At 41.2% G+C, this 18,459-nt stretch overlaps 1 protein-coding gene and 1 long non-coding RNA gene across 13 annotated transcripts in view; one reads left to right on the top strand and one right to left on the bottom strand.

Annotated features, from left to right (window-relative positions):
* The first annotated feature begins 130 nt into the window (after positions 1 to 130).
* Positions 131 to 1,070, top strand: LOC146982991 (uncharacterized). The gene is made up of 4 exons (XR_015036350.1): positions 131 to 347; positions 461 to 570; positions 784 to 824; positions 1,003 to 1,070. It is a non-coding gene; the product is annotated as an uncharacterized LOC146982991 (long non-coding RNA).
* Positions 1,071 to 2,180: 1,110 nt separating this feature from the next.
* The window catches only part of LOC146982990 (testis-expressed protein 2-like), a 35,442-nt gene continuing 19,163 nt past the window's right edge, over positions 2,181 to 18,459 (bottom strand). For 3 of the 12 annotated variants that reach the window (XM_085784304.1, XM_085784303.1, XM_085784305.1), the window contains 10 exons: positions 15,596 to 15,796; positions 14,029 to 14,395; positions 12,992 to 13,284; positions 11,993 to 12,136; positions 11,758 to 11,857; positions 8,850 to 8,970; positions 8,100 to 8,222; positions 7,592 to 7,801; positions 5,340 to 5,460; positions 2,181 to 4,031 (listed from right to left, as the gene is read on the bottom strand). In XM_085784304.1, coding sequence (XP_085640430.1) covers positions 3,882 to 4,031; positions 5,340 to 5,460; positions 7,592 to 7,801; positions 8,100 to 8,222; positions 8,850 to 8,970; positions 11,758 to 11,857; positions 11,993 to 12,136; positions 12,992 to 13,284; positions 14,029 to 14,395; positions 15,596 to 15,796 — 1,830 coding nt within the window. In that variant the 3' untranslated portion in view covers positions 2,181 to 3,881. Of the gene's footprint in view, positions 4,032 to 5,339; positions 5,461 to 7,591; positions 7,802 to 8,099; positions 8,223 to 8,849; positions 8,971 to 11,735; positions 11,858 to 11,992; positions 12,137 to 12,991; positions 13,285 to 14,028; positions 14,396 to 15,595; positions 15,797 to 18,459 lie in introns of those variants that run through there. The other 9 variants (XR_015036297.1, XR_015036296.1, XM_085784306.1 and 6 more) reach the window with 6 other exon arrangements.

Here is an 18,459-nt window from a genome sequence, read left to right as displayed (position 1 = left end):
ACCAGTGGAGAAGGAGGGGGGTGGGAGGGGGGGATGTGGAGTCAGCGTGACCAATCAGAGCAGAGCTACGCACACACCGGATGTGGTATTAAACCGAATCCGGGGAAATCATCGTCGTGTTCTGCGGTTAGTCCGCCCTCCGAAAGCAGCATGGATGGAGAGAGCATGCTTCCTCCACGCAGAGGAGTGCAAATATTAGCGTTAAATATGGATGTGAATAGCTGTTTATGTGTAGTTTCTAGTCATTATGACGAAACGTGATTATTATAAGTTCACAGAAACTTGGAAAAAGTAAGATAGAGTATTAAAAGCTAACATGTTGGAGCAGTAGGCCGCAAAATGTGACGGTAAGATTGCGTTTTCTTTCTTTCTTTCTTTCTTTTGAATGTAGGCTGAGACCAAGCTGCAAATGCAATGTTTTGTTTTTTCTTCAACATGCAGTATTTTGTTATTTACACAGGGCTGGTGTCGTGATAACATCGGATTGGTGGTGCAGTGGTGATTGCACATCCACACGTGGACAAAAGGGAGGTGGATTTTGCAGCAGGCCAAGGCCATGATTTTGTGATGGTGAGTATTTTTTAGAAGGAAGGGGGGAAAAAAACAAAAAGAGGATTTAAATCTCTTTCCTTTGCTTCATGGGTGATGATTTTAGTGCGTTAGACTTCTGATTTGAATATGAAGTCAACTTACAGTCTGATATAAGCTGCCAATAAATGTCTGATCTCTTCTTTTTTTCTAAAATAACACAGCTCACTCATCCATTTGGTTTTTTTCATACAGGAGCTGTACATGTGTGGATAGATCAGTGCAGTGACAGCACAGTAAGTATCTGGAAAAATTAGCTTGAGTGGTTGATTTGTGGTTTTGAGTGATGATCATGTTGCGTTAGACTTCTGATGACATTTTGAAGACAGATTATCTGACATAACCTACATACAACTGTCATTGATTGATGGTGTGTAAATACCAAAGCTCATAAAGTGTTTCCTTGTTCTGCAGGTGCTGGGCAGAACAAAGACTACCGGTACTGTAAATCACAAGGTGACATGACCTATTAATGATTTATTAATTAGTAAACTAATGCCTGAATAAATAAAGTATTTGTCTAAAAAGGAAACTGTGTCGCTCATTAATTCCCACTTACTTCAGAGATTGTGTTTAAAAGAAAAGGCACCATTGTCTTCAAGGCACTTTTTTGAACCTGAATGGCTTTTTCAGTAGTCATTCACAAAGGTCAAAAGCAGTGCAAGATCATATCTTGTCATAACTGGAGTTTCTTGGCAATTTTCCCAAGTCTCTCTTTTAAAGCAAGGCACAGAATCTAAACACATTACTAAACAGTGTTTTTCATGCTAAAAGTGCACCCAAAAAAGTTTAAAAAATTAGATTAACTGGAATTTTTAATATGTCTACAGATAGTCCTTGTTGAGTCACAATACACTGTTACTACACATGTATATCCAGGGCCGGCCCTAGGATTTTGGTGGCCCTAAACAAGATTTTTGTTTGTGGCCTAGTATAAAGAAATAATTAGAAATATAAAGAAATAATTTAGGCCAAATGATGGAAATTTGAGGTCTGCTTTTTGAAAAAAATTTAAATCCCTTGTGAAAACACTCCTTCAGTCATGAGAATGAACTGTTTTTTGGTGCTTGAAATAGGATATGAATACAGTAATAGATAAGTGTAGAAAACAAGTCTAAAATGACATTTTGTAAGATTGCTTTTTGAGCACAAATGTTGTCATTCTGCCGTTCTATTTTCACCAAATGTCTCAAATGTGAGATAAAAGAAGCTGAATATTGACTTCACATTACATATAAAGCTCATAGCTGCACGTGCAGACCTCAGGATGTTTAAATGACTTGAATGAACCCCGGTACCTTTCTGATCATGTGGCCCCCCACCTAACGGCTGTGGCCCTAAACAACCACATAGAGTGTTTATGCCAGGGGCCGGCCCTGTGTATATCAAAATAGTAAATCACAATATTTAGCATGGAGATCTGCACAGAGTGAGAGTCATGCTTTCTTATTTAAATTGATTAGTTAATTTAGTAATTGGAAGGTTCATTGATAATTAAATTATTTTTTTGCAATCCTGAACATAAACAGTAACTATTGATGTAACTGGTTTACATACATGGATAACTTTGTGTCACAACCACATGGATGCAATTATTCTGTCCAAGCAAAAGGTTTTATTGATCCACAACGATCAGAACCATAACATTCTGTGACATCACTGAACACAACAGCAATGTTTGATATTTTCATCACTGTGAAAATGAACAACACCAAAACCTGTGAAAACAAAGGTCATGTCTTTACAGACACAAGTAATGGCACAAAGACTTGATCTCTTTATCCTCAACTGATGCAACGAATGTGGTGGCTCACAATGGAGGAATGTTTATTTTTAAAGGCACTTTCTGCCTCATACACTTTGCCAACACATATTTTAACATAAAACATGTAAAGTATACAATTCACCTGTAAAGCAACCAGGTGTCTTGGCGGATTACAAATTTGCCGTAGTTCTAGTTTATTGGTGTTTTTCCTTTTGAAGATGTACAGTACATAAAGAAAAGCAATAAATACATAAAATAAACAAGCATTCATTAGCTGGATGTCTGCTGACAACATTAAATAATATGGCTAATATCCAGTATCTTATTATTCAAATAAAACAGGAAGTTATTATGTTACCCTGTCAATGTAAGGATTCCAGTCTCCTGCTGCCCCCTCAAAAATAAAAATAATCACTCACCTCAGATTATTCCTGTATCTTATGAATTTCCAGCTACAGTGGGAATGCAGGTCAATTATCCAATTGCTTATTTGACACTGTTTACCTCACTCAGTTCCCTTCATACAGGAACAAAAGATTGCTTTGGCAAGAAAAACAGAAAGCTATTACTTTTGCCGAACTCTGAAGATAACATGAAAAGAAGTCTTTAAGCTTGTTGCACAGAAGCACGTCGTCAGTGAATGAGCTATTCCTCGAATGAGCTACGGAGCTGCATTCCTATTTATACATTCATCAGACCTAGGCAATGTGGAGCAGCTGTGTTTGCTGATATTTTTTTTGAACTCACCCCACTAAAAGTCAGTTGTAGCTCTAATCCCTACCACATAGTAAAAACCACACAGGCCGTACGTTACTATTATAGTGTCCATACTGGATTGAAACTGACCTTGTTATCTTCGATGGACACAGCGCCATTGATCTGTTTGCATATAAGTGCCAGGCGGCTGGCACAGGCAGCGGTGTGGACGGGTGATAAATGACTCATGATATCCCTGTGAAATGAATATCGATAGATGCAGGGGCTTTCAGCAAACGCATCTCCAAATATTAGTTGGGTGGGTGGCCTCAAAGTGCTCCTAGAGTCAGAGCAAGAATAAACCGCTCAGTTAGAAAGGTCACAAAAAAAGTTTACACTGTACAACTATCATGTTTGGTGCAGCTGTACATCACAGGTATTATGGTTCTTCTGGTTGAATCAGATGGCTGCTTGTCAATCCACCGCCACGAACATTTGTTAAAACTGTTTCAACATGCTCCGTGTTTTGTATTTTCATCTGAGAATGAATCAGAACATTTGATGTCACAAATAAAAATGTGATTGGCTGACAGTCTATGAGTCAGCTCTCTCGGTCTCCTGCTTTTAGTGGCCACAGAGGATCACCTCATGAATGGCCACGGGTGACGGGTGCAACAACAGGGGGGGAGGGCTAGGATATGGGTAAAAATATCGGAGAGTTGGCCTTTACCCATTGCTGCACCCGTGGTTTCTTGTGTGGGGGGGGGGGGACTTTATCATATTGCCACGTTGATAAAACATCCATCAGCGTTAACGCTGTGACCAGCAGTCTTCACATGTCAGAGGCCTCAGAGTCCTCGGGTTCTGGGTCCTTCAAGGCATCATTTGTCACAGTAACCAAGTTGGCATTTGACCGCATGTCCATAGCAGAGTGCATTATGGGTAACCATACGTCATCCATGTTTGGCATCACAAATATTTTCTATGGGTGGACAAACAGAGTGACAAGCAAAATCATCTTCAGTTCAACAATGAAATAGGAGGATGACACTGAAATATACTTATCAAAATTATTCAGGTTTAGTTTGGCAGAAAATACTGATAAATATGCTTTAAAAATGTATAAAAGACAGTGACATGAAAGCATATCTGTTAACAGGAACTGGAGAGAAAAGACAGGGTTCTTACGGATCCTTAAAAAGTCTTAAAAGGCATTGAATTCATTAATCTAAAAACAAAGCCTTAATTGGCATTAAAATGTCTGAAATCAATTTTTCAAAAGTCTTAAAAATGTTAACACATGGTAAGTGGTATTTTATGGTTGTAATTAGTCTCAAATCTCAAAATAATTGGTAACATTTCGACATAGAGAAGTTAGTGGCGGCCGTCAATGCTAAATTTCTCACCGCCACCAGCTCCCGAGTCAGTGTTTTTTTTTTTTTTCAGACTTTTTATGCATTTATTTTGAAAGGACAGCTGGAAAGAGACACAATCCAATGTTCATGTAGCAGTCACTTTACCTTGGATCACATAGGAAAGTGGGTCAAATTGTCCCTAACCCTATGTAATTGATGTGGGGTTTTTCTTTTTTTTTTCTGCATTTGTGTTTATTATGAAGTCGGTCTTAAATTTAATTTCAAGTGGCTTTAAAAAAGTCTTTAAAAGTCTTAAATTTAACTTGGCTTAAGCTGTAGGAACCCTGAAAGACCATCATCCTTTATGCATCTAATCCTAACCAGTGTCACCTGAGTTTGGCATTTGTTGAAACCTATACTCAGTCACAACAATAGTGACAATAGTGTTCACTGCAACCTGCAACACTGTGTCTGGAGGCCATTATGAGAGGTTGGGGGGTGGGGGTACATAATAATAACCCCCAAAGGAGTCAGGAGGGATAAATGTGGATGTGTGGTAGATCTGACAGGGGTACTTTGCTGTTGTTCTTTGCAGGTGTGCCTCAGGGTAGTTGTCTAGTAGCAGGCCTACCATTACTTGTGATGGTAAATGGTAAATGGGTGGGAAAGCCACAGGCACACCGCTTTGAAGTGTATGGACGCGAGAAGCCATACATTAATGTCTGAAGTCCTCTTTTATAACCCAAATTCTAACCCTAAAACATCTGGGAAGAGATTTTCTTTGTTCTCAAGTAAACTTTCAGTCTGTTTTTGTCAGGTCAATCCAAGGCCTCTGAAGTGTGATTTGGAATATAGCATTACCTTCGACACTGCCAATAAGCTGTTATCGTGACAAAATATGAGCATGCAGTTTCTTATTTGTTATTTTTCCTCACCTGAAACTCCTGGTCCAGTTTCTTCTCAATCCATTCAGTCACATGACCTAGAGTGACCTCCCTCTCTCCGAGTTTGGGCCGTGCTTTCAGCTCCAGGTGAGGTGGGCTCCGGAAACCATACCTGACAGCCGAGAGGAACCGTTCAAAAGTTATATAACCTCATACATTTTAAGGCACTTTGTTGAGGAAACATGCTCCATGAAAAGAGACGATGGTGCTGTCGCTACCAAGCTGTGTTTTCAGTGTGGATTTGGGATTTTCTATAAAGCCATACTGCTGTGTAACAGAAGCATATGTTTTCTTTCCTTTTTTTTAAAAAATCATCTCAAAATTTTACTTGATGTCCCAAGATGGGTCCAGAGTGTTGATGGTTAAATATTTAAGCTTGCATGCTAGCTCACAGTGATATTCCACATATTTAATGTGAATATATAGGTTACCTTTGTGCCCTCAAAAGTTAAGTAATAGCCTATTTAGTTCAGTAGTGGTTAACCCTCTATGGTACGCATTATGATGCCAGTGGGGGAAAAACTGTTTGGAGTGTTTTTATGTCTCAAAATAGACTAAATAAACATAATCTAAAGAAAATGTTTTAAATTATTTATTTTTGGAAGTTTTTGGGATTTGTTGACTGTAGGCAACATTGTACCATTACGGTTCATCATATACCGTATTAGAAACACCCGTCTCTGTAGACTTTCACCTTCACTGGCCTCATCCTCATCCCAATTCTCATTCTCATCTTCCTCATCATCATCATAATAGCCTGATGTTTACTTTACTGCATCCAAAATCTAATTTATTAAGGATAAAAAACAAAATGATGATGAATTATATGTTTTTGAACATTATATTTACACCTAAACACACACTACCATAGTCTCATAATGCAATTTTGATTCCATAATGGTCCACTGTTGCCTCAAGGCAACATTGCAATTTTCTATAATGGTACGTTGTTGCTTTCGGGCAACAGGTGCATTTTAACAAGTTTCCATTATTTAATAAGTAAATAAATTGCATGGAACTATTAAAAATTAAACTTTACTAATCTATTAGTGTAAATATTTTTTTTTCCAGATGAAAAAGGTCCAGGAAGTTACTGTATGTTTTCAGACCGTTTTAGTGGAGCAAAATGGCAAACCTGTTTCCTTTGAAAAAGTCTGCAAAAAAGGGTTTCAGTCTGGCTTCTTGAAAGTCATGTGATAAATTAAAGCATTGTTATTGGTTCTCTAAGGTCTCTTCTCTTTTTTTAAAGTATTACAGCATTAAAGGGATAGTTCACCCTAGAATGATATTTCGCTCATTATCTACTCACCCTCATGTGGACTAAGGGCTGGAAGAAGTTTCAGATTCCTCCGTGGCTTCTCTGAGTTACAGGGGGTCTCGGCATAGCAGTGCATGTCCATATAACGGTTGCAAAGGGACACCGGAGCTCTTCGTAAAAAAACACACACAAAAAAACATCCAAATACCTCCATGATGCTCGTATGTAATGTCCGTCTTGTGCTGAAGCCCCAAATTGCGTAATTGTCCCGAAAAAAATTAAATAAGTCTATATTTTAAGCTTGTTTGTAGCGGAAGCTTCTCGAAGCTCCTCTTCCTGGTCCGTCCAAATCTTGCGTGATTTGCGCCGGCGTCAGCATGCGTCAGTGCGGTTACTGCGAATCACGCGAGATTTGGACGGACCAGGAAGAGGAGCTTCGAGAAGCTTCCGCTACAAACAAGCTTAAAATATAGACTTATTTAATTTTTTTCGGGACAATTACGCAATTTGGGGCTTCAGCACAAGACGGACATTACATACGAGCATCATGGAGGTATTTGGATGTTTTTTTGTGTGTGTTTTTTTACGAAGAGCTCCGGTGTCCCTTTGCAACCGTTATATGGACATGCACTGCTATGCCGAGACCCCCTGTAACTCAGAGAAGCCACGGAGGAATCTGAAACTTCTTCCAGCCCTTAGTCAACATGAGGGTGAGTAGATAATGAGCGAAATATCATTCTAGGGTGAACTATCCCTTTAAATGGGATGAATTGTGGAGATGTGACAGGCCAAAAAGTGGTATGTTGCCTGAGGGCAACATGGTACCATAGTGGGTTAAACATTTTTATTTCTTCACTGCATGCATGTCTGTATTTGGCCAGCAGGGGGTGCAGTGTCATGCTAAATCCAGGAACCTCATGCATAATGTTAACTGCACCCTACAGTCTTCTTTGTACCCCCCCCTCCACCCTGGAAGTGAACCCACCATATCCTGTCCGTGGGAGGAGGTGGGATGTTGACAGCGAGCGTCCCGTGGCACTCTTGCACTTCCACGGTGAGCAGAAGGGGCGTGTTGGACACCTCCTCCATCTTCTTCTTGATGAACTCCGTCTCGGTGGCTTTCTGGAAATACTTGGACTTGGCTATCTTGTCCACAAAACGCATGATCTTGCTGGGCCTGTGGCCTCCCACATAGCTACGTGAGCGCAGAGGATGGAAACAGAGGAGGAGAGGAGGCAGAGAGTGAGTCAGGTTCATCATTTATTCATAACAGCATCTCTTGCTGCTTAGCACCCACGATGAAAGGGAGCGACTGGGGTGTTACATTAAGTCAGCAAGCAAGCTTTCAAACATGTGGGTCTGAGTGGTAGGTCGGCAGATGGGTGGACAGAGAGGGCAGAACGTTCTGCTTCAGCATATCGTTGTGAATTTGTTGCTGCCTATTTTCAATTCAGATACATGCTGATGCTGTTAGTGAAGAGACGCTGGCTCACCCTTCGGCTCCAGGCAGGACGGGTTTGTCACTGAGGAGTTCTGGGGGATCCTCCTCATCCGATGAGCCCGCGCTGGATGACTCCTCATCACTGTCTGCTAGACAGTATGTCCGCGGCCTGTGCCTGTCCCATACACACACATAAACACACTCACTCACTGTTGCCAAGTCAGGTCTGAATGACTTTGCAAAGAACCAATAACAATCAGAACTAATTCCTATTAAATGCATCCCTACTGATAGAAATCACAGAAAATGAACCAATACCGATTTACAAGAAAAAAAGCTAATCCACGACTAAATGTATTGTTCCAGTGACAGACATCTGTGGGCATACTACTCCCAAACTCACCAGTCATTGGACAAATCCACGGTGGTAAGCGTCCAGAGAGAGGATTAGTATATAAAGAGAAAGGAGGAAGAGCCAACAGAAAAAGGGTAGGAATTGTGAAAAAACAGATGTGACAGCTAATATGGCTCTAAATGCAAATCTACCCAATTAGCTTTAAGCGGTTTTATTTAGCCAAAAAACCTAATCCTTCAAACATCTTATTTTAGAGCCATCACTGAGAATTGTACAGCATTATAGGGCCATGACAGAAACAAGCATAGAGAAGGACAAGATGTGAAGAATTGCTTTCAAAATGTAGTGAAAAGACATTTAGAAAGAATCTGTCTCATTTTCACAAGCTTTATTGTGAACTTTAAAAGAAGAAATACATAAATACTTAATGTTATGTGAGAGCCTCACCATTCTTTCCCGTGCTCCCCAAGCCCTTCGCCCTCTTTGCCCAAACGGGCCAGGTTCATCTTGGTCTCTAGCGTCATGAGGAAGGAGCCGGCGTAGGAAACCTCCAGATCAAACCACAGACCTGGACAGAAAGTTAAGAGAGATGACACAGACATATAGAGTTAAGGCTTTTTGTACACCACACACAACCCCAACTCTAAGTGCTACTCCTCAGTATAAACGCTGATCTCCTGCTTGGTGTCTGACTGCTGTGAGGTCCCCTGCAGAGTTCCCAGGATGAAGCCCTATCCCCCAGCATTAGCAAACACCAAAAAGGTCATCACACTCTAGAGTAGCAGCGCCTCTTCGTTGGCTCACTTCATCAGGCCACTTCCTGTTTACACATCGCACTTCTCAAGAGGCAACAGGAGAATTATTTGGATTTCGATCCCCCTGCTGTTTGCTCGATAAATTCTAACCTCAACAACTGATAAGTGTTGATTATCATTCCTCTGCCTCCCTTCTTCCTCCTCTTCATTTCCCACTCTCCATAAATGCTCATTGATTTGTATGTGTGTGGCAGGCAGCGCTGTCAAAGAGCAGCTAAATGACATTACAGCATTAAGACTGAAAGCTCTGGACAGTATCTTGTTGCCTGGTTAGCACTAGACACACAGAGGGGAGACACAGTCTGGAGAGTCAAATTCATTTTAGAAGAGTCATTGTATCCACATCACTTCAATATATGCTTCAACATAGACCATACAGTAGGCCTATATACCAAACACTGCAACATTTCTACTAGTCAAGTCTTGAATCTAGTTTATTTTATTTATTTATTTATTTATTTTACATTTTTCATCATGTAATTTTCTGTTGGTGGTTATGTCATCTGGTCGGTCAACCACTATGTACCAGACTGAAATGTCTCAACAACTAGTAAATATGGAAATATAGATTATGATCAGTAATAGTTATAGTTACTCACGCTATAACTTGATGTATGCACTGTGTTCTTTGTTGGGTGTCGATTTAAATCAAAGGAAGAAAAAAGTTGAAAGGTCAAATGTCTGCATGGATTTGTTTAAATAACAAGAAATATGATGTTTTAATGACATTATAAAAGAGAAAGAAGAGAGAAACTAGAGTGTATAAAAATGTCAGTATTGCCAAACAATTTCATACAGATATTCATCTGCTCATGGGACGTCAGGGGGATCCCTTGAGCATGAATCCCTCTGACTTTGGTGAGTCTGTGTTTTTTTTTTTAGCAACACCATGATTCACTTATTTCTATGACATTTTGGACTGACTGATTGTTATTTGGTACTTCAGGTATTTATAGTGCTCAGAGGATAACTAAGGAGACTCCCAACGACGTCAACACATCAACGCTTGCGGTTCAGTGTGAAATATATCTTGACAAATGTTAGATGGATTATCATGCAATTAGGTTCAGAAACTGTAAAGACTGTCATCAAGTCCATGCTTATGACCAAAAATCTTATAAAACTAATTATATTCCCAGAGGTCTCAGCTGTGCCAATGTGCTAAGGGGCACCATGCTAACATGCTAAACTAAGCTGTTACTATTAAACAATGAAAAAACTGATGATGTAGGCTACTGTGCAGGAATGACAACCAGTACTGTTGATACTACTACTGTAATGTTTTTTTTTAATCAACACTACATACAGTAATATAAAATCTCACCAGTTACTTTAAATGAGCACATTTATGCTTACACCCTCCTCACAAAAATTAATCATGCAAGACCTTCACACACATTTTCTGACATAATAAGCCCTCAGATATAACTTGCCAAAAGACCATCCTGACTCAGTGTCATCACTGGTATAAAAGAATTAACAGCCGTACTAAACATAGACATGTTATTAATAATGAGACACTGGCTAAAAAAAATGAAAGCTCCGGCCGCTCATGGAACACAGTATAAATACTGTAAATCAAATCATGCCTTCACAATGTAAAGGAGTGAGGAGCAACAACGTCATCACAAGATAATAAAACCGTTAAGATATGAAATGGAACCACTGAAGCTCTCGCACCCTGTTTGCAGGTTTACAATGCAGCACTTACAGAGATGTCACTCCGCCAGGAATATATGCTGGGTTCAACTGATGATGCTTTGTGAGTCTATATCTGTGGGTGTGTAGGTTCATACAGAAGACATGAACAAGCAGCACAGACTCAGCCAGGAAATGCAGCTGACAAGAGAACAACTTGTGACCGGCTCCTACAGCTAAACAGCAACAGGTATAACCATGGCTCTGACATCCTGAATGCAGGCAAGTGGACTAAAAACCATCACTAGGACAGAACAGTATAGATATGGCAAAGAAATATCAAGCTTGAATCAAATACCACACCCCCAACAACCTGCCTGCCCCCCCCTCAAGCTTCTCTTCTTTCATTTTCAACCCAAACCAGCCATCTCCATAGGAATTAATATGCTCTACATCTCTGTGTTGCCCGTGTGCATTTCATCAGTCGCTTTGCAGGGTGAGCCAGTGTCTCAGTAATGGATGAGAGGGAATAAAGACGTGAAGTTTAATTACTGTGGCTTAATAGAGCAAGGCACACGGAGGAGCTAGACTCCAGAGAAGAGAGAGGGAAAGGGCCTGAGAGAGGAAATGTCTTAATCTGGAGAGAAAGAGAGCAAAGCAGGGGCAAGGTGGTGATATGATATGAAAGGGAGAAGAAAGAAATGAATGGATTGAGGTGCAAAGGAAAGCGAAAGCATGTGTTTCTATTGGGTCAGAAAGGCAAAGAGGAACTTACAGACAGCCTAGCTTGTAATGGACGATGGAGGAGGAGCAGAATAAAGGGGAAATAACACATTTCTAATGTAGCAGACCACACAGAACACTGAAAAACATGACATACCTAGAGTACTTTCTCTTCCTACCTTGGTGGTCCACAGAGGGTTTGGAGGCATGGTGGATCTTAGGGATGGAAAAGCCCATGTCTAGCTCTGTCAGAGTCAGCTCATTCATAACATATGGTAGCTGAAACACAGAAGGCAGACATGTACATGAACGTATCAACGAAAGAGACACAAAATGATCTTTCATTGGAACTTCCTGGGGGATTTTTAGTTACGCTGTGGGATTATATCTGTGCAAACTAACACCAGTACCCACCCTGATCTTACTGAGCTTCATTTGGATCTTTTTGGAGACTACGTTGGCCCAGTACTTCTCTCCCAGGAAGTCCCAGAATATCCTTCCCAGAAAAGCATTGACCCAGGCCTCAGGCTCCATGGTCTCCTCTGAACTCCTGCGTAACTGCACAAGAAGAAACATACAGGTGTGCACCTTCACTTTTTTTTTGGCATAAAGCCGAACTGTCAAATCAACAGACCAGCAACACAGACCAAAAAAGGGCCCACTCAGAAAACCATTGCTCCACAGTGCTAGAAAAAACTCCAAAGGGTTACCTTTAAAGAAGAACTATGCAAGATGTGCACCTTAATTAAAGCAGACGTAAGCGGAATGTTTGTGTTAATATAAGTCTTAAATAGTTATATCTTCTGACAGCAATCACTTATATAGAGTGTTTGGTCCGAAACACGGGTCTGTCAGTCACTCTGCTCTGCTGTAAGCCGAGGAGAAAACTTTCCTTGTATCCTACAACCTTTATCCAATGAGGAGAGAGAACGGCATAAAGGGGCGGTCCTCTCTGTGTGTGCATGCCAAGGGGGCAGTTGCATAGACTGAGGACGATGCGTGTGCATGTGGTGACGTACGGACGAGGGCGGGGACTGCTAACTCCATCCGCTGACAGGAAGTTAGCCAAAATGACCGGATCGCTTACTTCTGCTTTAAACAGCTTCCGAGTAATTATTGTGATGGTTAAAATTCTTGCTATGGTGATAATGGAGGCTCTCTGCCTTCCAACTAGAGTCTCTTGGCCGAAAACCAACCTTGCACTCTGCACTCTGAAACCGTAGAAGGAGCTCCGTAGAGAAAAAAGCAAACAAAACAGCGAAAAAGCGACCAGACTTGCATAGTTCCCCTTTTAAGTGACAATGCAGGGACTGATTAAATTCTCCTAAAAGCCTGGAGGTTTGGGACTGCATGGCAGAGGTCTGGTTGCCTAGATGTCCTTTTAGCCTTTTGTGTATCCCCCCTGTCTTGTACCTTTTTGGTAGTTTTGGGGCTGCTCTCAGGGCTGTTCCCAGGGCTGTCAGCGGCAGTCGGGCTTCTCGGTGGTACCTGGGGGTTGACATATTTGGCCATGTAGACGTTATAGTCCAACAGCATCTTCTGCTTTGTGCCTGCAGCGGCGCCACAGGAGACGGAGGAGGACGAGGCCTCTTTGTGACGAGACTGCGAGAGCTCCTCCATGCTTCCCCGGCTGCTGCTCCTGCTGTCAGCCTCCAGGCCTCCACCAGATTGCGTGCTGCTACTGCGGCTGTGGGAGGGCAGGAAGGCTAAAAGTGGTGTGTGGGTGTGCAGTGGGAGGGAGGGAGAGGGGAGCGGGATGAGAAGAGTTAGGGGAGGCGAATGTGATACAATCATGCATCAATATTTTCAGTGAATGATTTCATTTTCCAATCAATGCATCATATTTCACATCCATAATGCATGCTCAACACTTTACATAGCCCTTTATAGTTAGCAACTGTTTTGTATTCAACACCATTCTGAATCAGCCCGCTTTACACCAGATGACACACTGCATCCGCTCTGTGACTCACATTAGCACCGAAATAGTCGTTTTCAAAGTAATTGCCATGTATAGCCACAAAAAAAAGCCTGATGCTTAAATAATCTTTCCAGTAATCCTGTTCACCCTGCACTGCCTTTATCACTGGACCCACACAGTGCTAGTGTTTCCTTTTGAATTTGGCCTTATCCTTGCAGGCTTATACCCCACAGTGGAGACCACTGCTATAATATGCTGCTTCTCTGTGTATGTAATCCTGCTGACCCATTCACACTCATCTGTTCGCTCAGTTGAGGGGATTGACAGTCTCTAAGCTGAGGCTTATACACAGATCTGATGGCTATGCAGTTACATACTCAAGAGAATGGTATTCTGACTCTGAAGAACGATGTGTGTGTGTGTGTGTGTGTGAATACAGAATGCATGTACAGACAGATACACTAATATACTGTGCATGGCTGTTTGCATCTTGGCTGGGGTACTCTACTTAGCTCATTAAGAAGCTCACCACTCTTGCAGATGCTAGACAGGCTGCCAGCTCTCCCCTCTGACTTCATCCGCGAAGATAGAAGAAACCTCCGGAACCACTCCTCCTTTTCCCGCCCCGTCCTCCCAAACAGGTAGATTGTCAGATCCCCTCCTCCAGAAGCTGGTCTTTTGGGTTCCTCAGCTGATGCTGCCGATCCCTCAGCTTTCTCACCTTTGTCCGTTCGCTCTAGCTTCTCACCCAGCCCTGTTAATTTGTCCTCCGCAGCTTCGGGCTTCTCTCCCTGGGCCTTGGACATGAAGTCCTCCTGCTTGGCCAACTCAATGCAAATGGGGTATTTTTTATTCCAAACTCTCTTCCTGGCCAAGCTCTGGGGCATCAGGTAGATCTATGGGAACATACAGACCAAGCACATTCAATCAAACACATGATCACATCGAATGTTTTTCTGTTGTTGTTGTACTCTCTAGGTAATTGTGTTGATATTAAAATGAGAAAGAAAAAAATGTTGTGGGGTTTAACAGGAACACTTTGTAGGGCACACTGAAACTATAAATACAACGTGGCAGACTTGCCCCAGGGTGTGAAGTGGCAGCAACTGAGGGCTTGAAACTTTCTGAAAATGTAAACCAAAAGAAACAATGCAGGCAAGTGCATATGACTCATCTATTATGTATTTATATTCATTTAACCCAGAGCTCCATTAGTCTTTGGCCACCATTGTGAGGATACGTCCTTTGTTTTGCTCATGATGCAAGCAGTTAGCATTTATCGTTGTTCTGTGTTGCACTGTACACTGTAACAGTACACCCAGTTTTGCTTACATATTTCACTGCAGCATTCATTTTTGCTCCAGCCTAATGCATCTCTGACATGGGTATGAGCTTTCAATATTAGCACTGCATGGTTGCTGTGTTGGCTGTGGGCTGTGTGTGACATTGTGGGTATCAGATCTCAGAATGGTTAAAACAATCAGACCTTGACTGTAAGTAAACAAAAGAAAAAAGAAAAATCATGTTCAGGGCACATGATGTGTATTTAAAAAAAGAGAGAGAAAAAAAAGAATAATCTTAGACCGATAAAACATCCACTACAGTGATGGGGAAACTGCACTTTGGCGATCCAGGGTATAGTTTCATGATGAGGAGGACAACCATAATGACCCCTTTGCTTCATGATACACTGACAGTCCTACGGATATGCAAAACCATGGAGTCAGCACATCAATACACAAGACACACAGCTGTGTGTACAGGGTTAGTGACCTGTGACATTCACTCTGTGTTTATACACAGTGTGTGGCTCTGAAAATAAGTGGCTTTGTCACAGAGCATGACTTATTAGCAATCATGCACTCAGGGAAAGGCAAATATGAGGGGACGTGTGCATGATGTCACTATCTGTTAAGCTTATCATCAAGCAAACAATTACACTGAAGGGCACACGCACACACACACACACACACACACACACTTTACACATTAATAACCCCCTCATCTCCATCCACTGACTGATACTAAAGTCATATTTCACGAGCGAAACCCAATCTCAGCATCTCCCTTTCAATCTTCATAAAATACAAACACACCTTGCTGTCGGTCAGGTCATAGATCTTCTGGCTGATGTAGGTGACGTCAGGTTTAGGCTCGTTGTGTGTGGCACGGCGGGATATGTTCCGGTTGGGCTTGGACAGACGCAGGACTGAGCCCTCCAGACGGACGTAAACAGAGTGGGTCAAGGTGGCGTGGTACATCTCTGGGTCGTAGCTGTGGATCTCATTCATCCAGCCCTGGGGAGGAGAGGAGAGGAGAGGAGTTTTCTTTGGTAATTTGCTGAAACATCACATACAAACATCAGACTACCTGTCAAAAATAAAGATTTGGCGTTAAAAGTTTACTCAACCAGGGAGTAAAGAGTTAAAAAATCACTGTATGTCATTTACTGTATGATGTTTTTTTAACCTGTCCTTTTTAGAATTGATTTTAAACTTATAATGTTTGTTTTTAAAGCTCTTAACGGCCTTGCCCCATTATATTTATCCGAGCTTTTAACCATCTGAGATCCAGGTAGAGCTTTGAGGTCGACGAATCAACTTGTACTGGAAGTGCCCAGATCAAAATATAAAGACTGGGGTGACCGAGCCTTTTCTGTCGCTGCTCCCAGGCTCTGGAACAAGCTTCCCACCGAGATGCGTCTCATCTCGGACCCGGGCCTTTTTAAATCCAGGCTAAAAACCTATTTATTTAGGATGGCTTTTAATACCCAGTAGCACGATGGCACTTTTATCTTATCTTATTTTATTTTATTTTAACTTATTTGACTTTGCCGTATTTTATTGCTCTCACTGTTTTTATTGTTTTTAAATTATTTTTATTTCTGCTTCTTTCTTTATTACACTATGTAAAGCACTTTGGTACACCGAAAGGATTGTTGTAAAGGGCTGTATAAATAAAGTACATTTACATTTACATTTACATGTTTAAAATCTATTCTTTGGTCTTTCTTGTTAATGTGCATAGTGACCTTCAGCTGGATTCTGGTCACTGCTGGTAAACAGATGTTGAAACACCTTCAACACAAACAGCAGGTCCATTTGCCTTTAACGTTCTGCTTTTAAAACAAAACAACATACGGTAATGCAGTAATGTACCTCTAACATCAATAAATATGACTTCTTGCATTGCTTGCTACATAACATGAATTCACAGCATCCCTCTCTCTCTCTCTCTCTACAGAGACACAGTGCTACAATGTTCACTCATACAACATGACAAAAGATAAAGTGTGGCATTTGACAGACTCTTTGTTGATCCCCAAATGAGTCAGAGCATGAAGAGGAAGATAAAGAAGAGAAGTTTGTACTGTGCTCGCGGGTTTGTTGTTCATATGTGTATCATGTTCTGCACAACCACAGAGCTCCTCTTCTGGAACAGCTGTGCCCTCTAGCCATAAGGCTCTCCTGTGCAACAGCTTGGTACCCACAAAGGCAAATGCACACACACACACACACAAACTACACATGCTTGCATAACTCCTTCAAACTGCTAAACCTTCCTCTTTTGGTGGAGTTTCTACAGCAACGAGCGAGGTTAACTGAGAACAGGATCCAAAAGTGTCGGTGCTCTCATTCGATAGTTTGGTTCTAAACAAAACTGTAACCATCACAGACAAAAAGTGGAATATAACCTCAATATGTTGCTGCTGGTCCCTGTGAGGCTGAATAGAGTTTAACTCTCATCCAAACACCTACTTCATCAGTCCCAAAGGATGCTGTGTAAGCAGAGCCAATTCAATTGTAACAAGGAGAATTTCAGCACCTTGCTTGTATGAAAATGGGAGATTGAGGTTTGTGTAGTCTTAAGATACAAAGAGAAGCTCTTTGGTGGACAACAAGTACAATTTGATTCATTGAGAGTAAATAGATTTTTAAATATGTTGCACAATATTGCACCCCCATCCTCCTTAGAATGGTTTATGCAAAGCATGCTAACTTGAATGCAGTAGGCTACCATACCGTATATCACGACCATGCTATCTTATCTTTACTATTGGCTGCGTAGAATCATGTCTGTCTTGCAAGCTTGCTTTAAAAATCAATGATCTCCTTGTAAAAGTGTGCAAAGCTTAAATCTGCTTCTTTTTGCTGCAGCAGTGTAAGACCTTGATGGTGTTAGCAATTACAACTAAAACTCCAGAGTTATGGAGAACAAGATCCGAATGCAAGAGTTTAGAAAAACGGAGCAACAGTCACTCATTTTTGCTACCCATGTAGTCTAGTAGCCAGGGGGGGTTCCCATGCACCGGAAAGATATATTTTTCTAACTTAGCTTTTTGTAATCCTTAAGGTGTCTAGTAAATGAACGCCAATTATTGTCCCATGCATGTTTTTTTTGAACATCTTTTGTGGCCATCCTGGATTTCCGACCGTGAAAAATGAACATTTTTAATCTATATAGCTCCTGAACTATACATCCTACAGAGACAACTGACCCCATTTTCTTTTTGTCTTGGCATGAGGAATTGGTAGAGATGAAGATTGCCACGATTAAATCATGTGTGGTACATAAAAAATCAAAAAAACGTTTCAGTTTTTACTGGTAGCCTAGTAGTAGGTAGTGAAATCTGGTGCACACCTGGTGTCTCTTCTCTCTCCCTCGCTCGCTTGCTCCCGAGCCGCATAATAAATTAATCATATTAGGAAATCCAGGGTGGCAGCCAAAATAGCCAAAATAAACATACATGGGATACTATTTCAGGCTGGGATCATCAACATTTGTTTACAAGACATCTTGAAGATTGTAAAAATATAAAAGTTAGGAAAAAAATGTCAATAGGGCGCATTGGGAAGGAGTTCCTGTGATAGAATTCCGCCGTTGTCTTAACTTTTTTTTGTGTTTTTTTTATTTTTTATGTACCACACATGATTTAATCATGGCAATCTTCATCTCTACC

The sequence above is a fragment of the Trachurus japonicus genome, chromosome 8 (assembly GCF_045865225.1).
Source record: "Trachurus japonicus isolate A0001 chromosome 8, Traja_1.0".
In the NCBI taxonomy this organism is placed as follows: Eukaryota; Metazoa; Chordata; class Actinopteri; order Carangiformes; family Carangidae; genus Trachurus; species Trachurus japonicus.
This window is presented reverse-complemented; position numbering and strand designations above follow the sequence as displayed.